At 34.6% G+C, this 8,161-nt stretch overlaps 1 protein-coding gene across 2 annotated transcripts; it reads left to right on the forward strand.

Annotated features, from left to right (window-relative positions):
- The first annotated feature begins 2,785 nt into the window (after positions 1-2,785).
- Positions 2,786-6,624, forward strand: LOC122304120 (trifunctional UDP-glucose 4,6-dehydratase/UDP-4-keto-6-deoxy-D-glucose 3,5-epimerase/UDP-4-keto-L-rhamnose-reductase RHM1-like). Of its 2 annotated transcripts, XM_043116197.1 has the most exons (4): positions 2,786-2,991; positions 3,917-5,505; positions 5,598-6,080; positions 6,438-6,624. In XM_043116197.1, the coding sequence occupies exons 2-3, from the start codon at positions 3,931-3,933 to the stop codon at positions 6,054-6,056; spliced, it is 2,034 nt and encodes a 677-aa protein (XP_042972131.1). In that variant the 5' UTR covers positions 2,786-2,991; positions 3,917-3,930; the 3' UTR covers positions 6,057-6,080; positions 6,438-6,624. The 2 variants fall into 2 exon arrangements, with proteins under 2 accessions (XP_042972131.1, XP_042972130.1); XM_043116196.1 differs by lacking the exon at positions 6,438-6,624 and having other exon boundaries at positions 5,598-6,363.
- Positions 6,625-8,161: the final 1,537 nt, after the last annotated feature.

Consider the following 8,161-nt stretch of genomic DNA (forward strand, 5'->3'; position numbering starts at 1 on the left):
GGCTGCTTCTGCTGCTTTCTTTCTTTTTTTTTCAAGCAGAACGAGTTTAAGTAAAACGGAATTTACTTTCTTCCCTCGTTTAAATTTTGCATCAATCCCACCTTGAAACCTACCCTCTTCCCTTGCCAGGAACCTACGTCTCTTCCCAGCGCCACCCACGACTCGTGTACTGGCATGCAATCCAACTCTCTTGAAACATAGATGATTGGATTTTCTCAACTTGTGTCTATTTAGTTTTGTAACCAACAGATTAATAGTAGGTAATGAACTTCATAGAAGTTGAAAGAGATATAACTCAAGATTCTCATATGGAAATAATGACATTGATTGAACTTGATCTCCACGGTGAAGCAAAATTTGTGAGATTTCTATCACTAATGACATCTACTCCACACATAAGCCAGTAATAATAAATTTTCAACCCTCCAGCATATCTGCATCCCACCTCTCCACTAATGCTATACGATCACCAAATTCAAATCATAGCCAAAAACCCTAAATTATTATCAATTTGGGGCAAATTACAAAAACCAAGAAATCAATGAAATCACAGAGAAGTCGGGGGTGGGGTGGGGCAAATCACAAACAAAAACCCTAGATTATTATCAATTTGGGGCAAATTACAGAGACATTCAAAGAAAAAAACCAACAAATCACTGTGACGGGGAGCTGTTGAAGAAGGGTTGCGGGCACCGTCGCGGGACTGAGGGGACACCGTCGTGGGACTAAGGGGGCAACCGCGTCGCCATCGCGAGACTGAGAGAGCTACTGAGTCGCCATCGTGAGACTGAGGACGTTAAAGGCTCGAGCCGCCATCGTGAGACCAAGGGAGCAACCACATCGCCATCGTGAGACTGAGGACGTTGAAGGCTCATGGGTGAAGGGAGGGGGAGCCGCAGAAGAAGAGTCGTGCCGTAGAAGAAGAGTCATGGAACTGAGTGGGCAACGCGAGATTGAAGGGGTTGAAGGCTGTGAAGAGGGGGAACTGTAGAAAAGTTGCGGGATTGAGGAGTTGCGAAGGGATGGGGTCGGTTTAGGGTAAATCCGGTTCACTTGTTAGTGAACCCGGTTTACACGTAATGAGTGCAACGGTTGCTACCAAATAGTGGCTGCTCTGAAGATTTATTCAAAAAAAAAAGATATTATACGTCAGGTGTGCGGTGTAGCGGACGTATAGAAGGACTCTTTAGAAATTGTATAAATCATTACTCTAATGTAAGATAAAACCTAAGTGCGTGTTTGGTTTATTTCATTTTTGAGATTTTTCATATTTGTATTTTAATAAGTTTAAATTCAAAAAAAAAAAAAAACATCTTTAGATCTCAAAAGAAATTTCTATTTTAACGTTTTATCTAATTGCTTACGTATATTTTCATGAAAAGTTAAAGACGCAAAAACCAAAATAATTCTTACAAAAATTAAAATAAGAATACTTATCTTATTTTATTATTATAATTTTTTTAAATTTTTACACAAAATATAATAAATAATTTATTTTTTTAAAAATTTTAAAATAATAATAATGTTAAAAAAAATAATACTTTCAACTTTCATCTCATTTTAACTAACTGTCCAAACCACACTTAAGTCTACTCATCTACTCACAAATCTCAATAGAAAACATATTTAAAAATAAAATAATATTTTCCTATCTAACTTCACAAGACCCAATAACAAATCCATCTCAAAATCTATTAAAAATTTCTATAACCAAACGTGTCTTAATTTTGTTTATAGTTAAAAATATATTAAATAAGGCCCCTCGTTATAGCACCGCTAATGGTATTGGATGAAGTAGCACATGCGTGACTAATTTTATATACAAACATGTTTTGCATATGATATGGAAAATAATAAACTAAAGCGCTACAGCCTCGACCAACGACAGGAGATCCACAAGATATAGGCCTTTGAAACGCTATAACCTACTCTCCACTTCTCACGTATGGCACCTTAAAATCCCAAATAGGAAAAATGATGCGAAAGTTAAAAATTTATTTGGAGATAGCAGTGCAGCTTTTTAATAGCCTTACACGCCTTTCAGCCTTTGATCGGGTGATTTCTTGCCAAAATATCAACGTAATTAACGCAGTTTATTACCCTCTAATTTAAGCCAATATTTTGTAATAAAAAAGTAAAAAAAAACAACTTATTCTCTCAACTTATTAAGAAAATATTTAATAATAATATGTTTGTGCCAACAAATGTATATATACTTTAAAGAAAATTTCAACTCATTATTTTTATATCACATATCACATATAATTTTTTTATTTTTTTATTTTTTTCCTTAACAAATATATGATATATGTATAATAAATAAATAAAAATTAAATTAATTTAATAGAAATAAAATAAATTTAAAAAAATTAAAATGTGGTGTATCTAATGATACAAAACTCGAAATTTAGAAAAAATTTATTTATTATTTATTTATTTATTATTTTTCATGTGATATTAAATAGTAAGTTTATAAATAAAATATTATAAATAGTTTTTAAACATTTAATATTATATTATAAAATTATAAAAATATGATAAAAATTAAGATTACGAGTAACAGTTTTAATTTAATATTTTAAGAACATAATATAGGTGTCGGTGGTGAAGAGGCGTCCATGTCATGAGTTTTTTACATGCATTACATCAGATGGTCACCATTGGGCCAGCGTCGTGACCTTTTCATTCTCGGTCGCCACGTTGCAGGATATTAATGGCCCATCTCACATAATTATAATAAAATGTCGCGGTGAGACATATATTTATATATATAATATATTTTCATTCCTAGATACCCATCGCCGTGATTCGTGAAAACCATCATTCCCCACACCTCGCAGTTCCCAGATCTCTCTCTCTCTCTCTCTCTAAATATATTTGTCTCTCTCATTGCTCTTCTTGTCCTGGATTGATCCAAAGAAAATACGGAAAACCAATTTGCACAATTTTCTCTTGGATCTGTTTTGCTCCGATACGAAACCGAAACCACTTGTACGTCTCTCCTCGTCTTTCTATCGGCTGTTTCGAGTCCAATATATTGTGTTTAGAATAAATTCATACTTTTATGGTTTGTTGTTATTTATAGTTCTGAAAGGTGATCCTGTATTTGCATTATTCGTTTTTATGTTCTGGTTTGGGGATTTGGTTTGGTTTGGTTTGGTTTTGTTTTGGCACTGGTTTAGCGGATGCGATTAATCATATGCATTGTGTCATTGGGTTTCCATATGTTTCTCTGCAAAATAATGAGTGGACGGAAGTAGTGGTTTTTTCTTTCAAGACGTTGTTAATAATGGATCTACTATTCTAAATGATTGGAAAGAAAAGAGAGAATATTTTCTTTCTGTTGCACTGGATTTTGATTAGACTGTTTAGAATTTTGTGCTGCTCCGTCTGTTTCAATGGTACGTAATTTTCGGATAATAGACCTTTATTTTTACTAATATTTTATTTTTCGAATGGATATATCTTTCTCAAGAGAAACTGGTGGGAGATGATAAGTTTTGCTTAATGTTTAAGGTAAAACTTGACTTTAGATTAATATATCCTTTAGAAAGAAAGAAAACGTAGATGTCCATGTGAATTTTTCCAGGTAATACTATTTCTAGAACAGTAAAGCAAATTTAGGTGAATTTCTATTGGTGGGAATTCCCCTTTTTGCACTTTTTAGATTTATTATGTCTTCACACCTAGATTCTAGTTTTTTTTTTTTGTGGTTATATTCCATTTAGATGCAGACCTGAAAAAATAAAATTCTCCTTTCACTTGAGACAAATGAAGAAGTATAAATTTCCAATTTTTACTCGTGATTTTATATCATATTTGTATGTTATTGTTTCCCGCATTCTGGGACTACTCTATTTGTTTTATGTTTTTTAAATGAAATTTGAGTAACTGTGTTATATGCTTGGTTATGTAGAATCTATTTTGGATATGGCTGCGACATATGAGCCAAAGAACATCCTCATCACTGGAGCCGCTGGCTTCATCGCATCCCATGTTTGTAACCGACTGATCAGGAACTACCCTCATTACAAAATTGTTGTCCTCGACAAGCTTGATTACTGTTCAAATCTGAAGAACTTGCTACCCTCAAAGTCATCCCCTAACTTTAAATTCATCAAGGGAGACATTGAGAGTGCTGACCTTGTGAACTTCATTCTTCTTTCTGAGTCCATTGATACCATAATGCACTTTGCAGCCCAGACCCATGTTGACAACTCCTTTGGTAACAGCTTGGAGTTCACTAAGAACAATATATATGGCACCCATGTCCTTCTAGAGGCCTGCAAAGTCACTGGCCAGATCAGGAGGTTTATCCATGTGAGCACGGATGAGGTCTATGGGGAGACAGATGAGGATGCCGTTGTGGGGAACCACGAGGCTTCTCAGCTGCTCCCAACAAATCCATATTCTGCTACTAAAGCTGGGGCGGAGATGCTTGTTATGGCATATGGTTGTTCGTATGGATTACCTGTGATAACCACCAGAGGCAACAATGTCTATGGGCCAAACCAGTTCCCCGAAAAAATGATTCCGAAGTTCATCCTCTTGGCGATGAAGGGAAAGCCTCTACCAATCCACGGTGATGGATCCAATGTTAGGAGTTATCTCTATTGTGAAGATGTCGCAGAGGCATTTGAAGTCATTCTCCATAGGGGTGAAGTGGGCCATGTTTACAACGTTGGGACAACGAAAGAAAGGAGGGTGATTGATGTGGCCAGGGAAATGTGCAAACTTTTCTCTCTGAACCCCGATACCCATATTAAGTTTGTTGAGAATAGACCTTTCAATGATCAAAGATACTTTTTGGATGACCAGAAGCTGAAGAACTTGGGATGGTTCGAACGTACTTCATGGGAAGAGGGCTTAAAGAAGACTATGGAATGGTACGTCAACAATCCTGATTGGTGGGGTGATGTTTCTGGGGCATTGGTCCCTCATCCAAGAATGCTAATGGTGCCTGGAATTGAAAGGAAGTTTGACGGGCCTGATACTAGCAACTCTGCTTCGTCTTTTGCAGTAAATGATTCTAATGCAGACGGAAGGGTAGTTCCAGTAACCACGGACAGCCCCTTAACTCAGAAGCCAGCTCTGAAGTTCTTGATTTATGGTAGAACAGGGTGGATCGGGGGGCTTCTTGGGAAAATTTGTGAGAAACAAGGGATACCCTTTCAGTATGGAAGGGGCCGCTTGGAGGAAAGGTCACAGCTCTTGGCAGATATTCAGACTGTTAAGCCGACTCATGTTTTTAATGCTGCTGGAGTGACTGGCAGACCCAATGTGGATTGGTGTGAAACTAATAAACCAGAGACTATCCGGACAAATGTTGCTGGTACTTTAACCTTGGCAGATGTCTGCAGAGAGCATGGCCTTCTAATGATGAATTATGCAACTGGCTGCATTTTTGAATACGATGCTGCACATCCATTAGGATCTGGAATTGGGTTCAAGGAGGAGGACAAACCTAATTTCACTGGTTCTTTCTATTCTAAAGCCAAAGCGATGGTATCTTCCTCCAATGTCAATTTTAGTTCTTATTTTCATCCTGAGAATTCTTAACATAACTGCCAATTGAAATCTCACTATTTTTTAATCAGGTTGAAGAACTCATGCAAGAATATGACAATGTTTGCACCCTCAGAGTCCGAATGCCAATATCGTCTGATCTCAGCAACCCACGTAACTTTATCACAAAGATTTCGTGTTATAACAAAGTGGTTGACATTCCCAACAGCGTTACTATCTTGGATGAGCTACTACCCATTTCGATTGAGATGGCCAAAAGGAATTGCAGGGGCATCTGGAACTTCACAAATCCAGGCGTTGTAAGTCACAATGAGGTTCTGGAAATGTACAAGAACTACATTGACCCCAAGTTCAACTGGGTTAATTTCACACTGGAAGAACAGGCCAAGGTCATTGTTGCCCCTCGCAGCAACAATGAGATGGATGCTTCCAAGTTAAAGAATGAATTTCCTGAGTTGCTGCCAATTAAGGAATCGCTGATCAAATACGTCTTTGAACCCAATAAGAAATTAATTGCTGGCGAAGTTTGAAAATAAGCACATCATAAACTACGCGTAAGGACCAATTTATGCGCTTTTTTTCCCCTCTGCGTAGTGAATTTGGTTTCCTGTTAGATTTGTTACCATTTTTTAATTCATCATTCATATGCTTTAATTTTATGGTTCCAGCATTTGTTACAATAGGCGGGTAATTCCACGAGGTAATGTCGTTATTTATTTCAGTTTGGCCATTGTTAGAAGGAGCTTAGAATGGCTTCCAGATGTATAAATTTCCACTGAGCTTATGGATGACTTGTAATTTTAAAGTTCTTGATATATTAATATGTTTATTGATTAATGTCCGGTATCCCAATTTCCTTTTTAATTGAGTTTTAGGCTGATTCAGCTTTGAATGTGTGGCTTCCTATGCAGACAACCCTAGTGTTAAAGAATAACAATGAACGGTAAAGATGAAGTCAGGCATTGGCATGTGAGGATTTGTCTGTAATCTCCTCTAGAGCATGGGATGGACACAATCCCACAGAACTTTATCTTCAGCAGGGAATTAAAACTGCTCATTGGCATCTACACTAATTTTATCTCAACTTATCTGGTCTAATTATTATAAATTTTTTAAATTCTCACGTAAATATAATAAACAATACAATTTTTTCAAATCTCAAAATAATAATAATATTAAAAGATAATATTTCATTAAATTTTCATCTCAAAACATCTCATTTCAACTCACTATTTAAACCTTTTCTGATTATATCAATTAGTGAGTAATGTTAAATACACTCATATGTAAATGTTGCACACTTCTTTTAAAAAAAAAAAGTAACGTCTATTATTTTTAAATTAATTTTTTTTATATAGTTCTCTTATATACTATTTTTTTCATAAAAAATAATGCTCTTGTACATTTTATAATTATAAATATTATTTTTCATGAATATATTATACACTGTTGTTTATAAGTATAAGAAAATATATTATAGATGTAATTTAATTTCATATTCCTTTCAATTTATAAGAAATATTTTTTAGATTGTATATTTTTCAATTAATATTATCAACTTTTTAAATTTCGGTGGTATATTTTTGGTATTTTTTGTATATGTATACTCATTTTGTATTTTAGATGCAAAAATTATAACTCTAATAAAATATAGAAAGTATTTTTTTTCATACTTGTAAGAAGATTCAAGAATTTTAGACCGGATTAGAAGAAGATTTTCATATTTTTAAAAGATTTTAAGAAGTTTTAAAACTATTTGACATGAATATTACTTTTTTAACATCAATGCAGTTTGCGTTCCCGGCTGCTTCTCGACCGAAAGAACCGCTCACTAGCTAGCCGGACTAGTAGGGGGCCCTATCTGAAGAAATACTGAAAACCATGCCTTCCGAACCGAACGCGACGCCCGTCTTCAAAATCAAAAGAGAAATGGGCTCGTTGGGAGGAAGCTGGAGTGCGGCTCAACGTGGTACCACCACTGTTTATTAAGGGATAGTGATAACAATGTATTCCTTATATATAAAAAATACGTAATTTGTACATGGAAGCTATAAATTGTGGGGCTAACACATAAACATATGGGAAGAATATTGAGAAAAATCAAGAAAAAAAAAAAATAGTATTTTCATAATTTTCCTTTCATAGAGAAGGTTGACTCTAGGTTGTGAGACTCTTGATATTAATGTCATCTACTTATCTCCTTGGCCTGGGGTTAAAAAAAAGAAAAAATCTACACAACCTTCCAATACCCCAACATCCAACACTTTTTTAATTTTTTAATATTTTTTTAATATTTTTTTTGAATTTATTCTTTTTAAATTAATTTAATTATTTTATTCATTATTTATATATTAAATATTTAATAAAAAATAAAATAATAAAAATTAAAAAAAAAGTGGGGTGTTGGGATGTTGAGAGGTTGTGTAGCAAAACCCTAAAAAAAAGGCCAAGTTAGCACATAGCAGTTGAAAGTGAAGCTTTGACAGTGACTTGATAAAAAGAGTAGTGTTAGGCTACCACCCAACAATGACCATTGGCGTGCTGCCTAGCACAAATGTGTCTTTTTTTATTTTTTTTCTTTGTATATTTTTTAATATATTTAAATATTTTTAAAAACTAAAATAAATATACTAAT

Source organism: Carya illinoinensis, chromosome 3, assembly GCF_018687715.1.
Source record: "Carya illinoinensis cultivar Pawnee chromosome 3, C.illinoinensisPawnee_v1, whole genome shotgun sequence".
Classification (NCBI taxonomy): domain Eukaryota; kingdom Viridiplantae; phylum Streptophyta; class Magnoliopsida; order Fagales; family Juglandaceae; genus Carya; species Carya illinoinensis.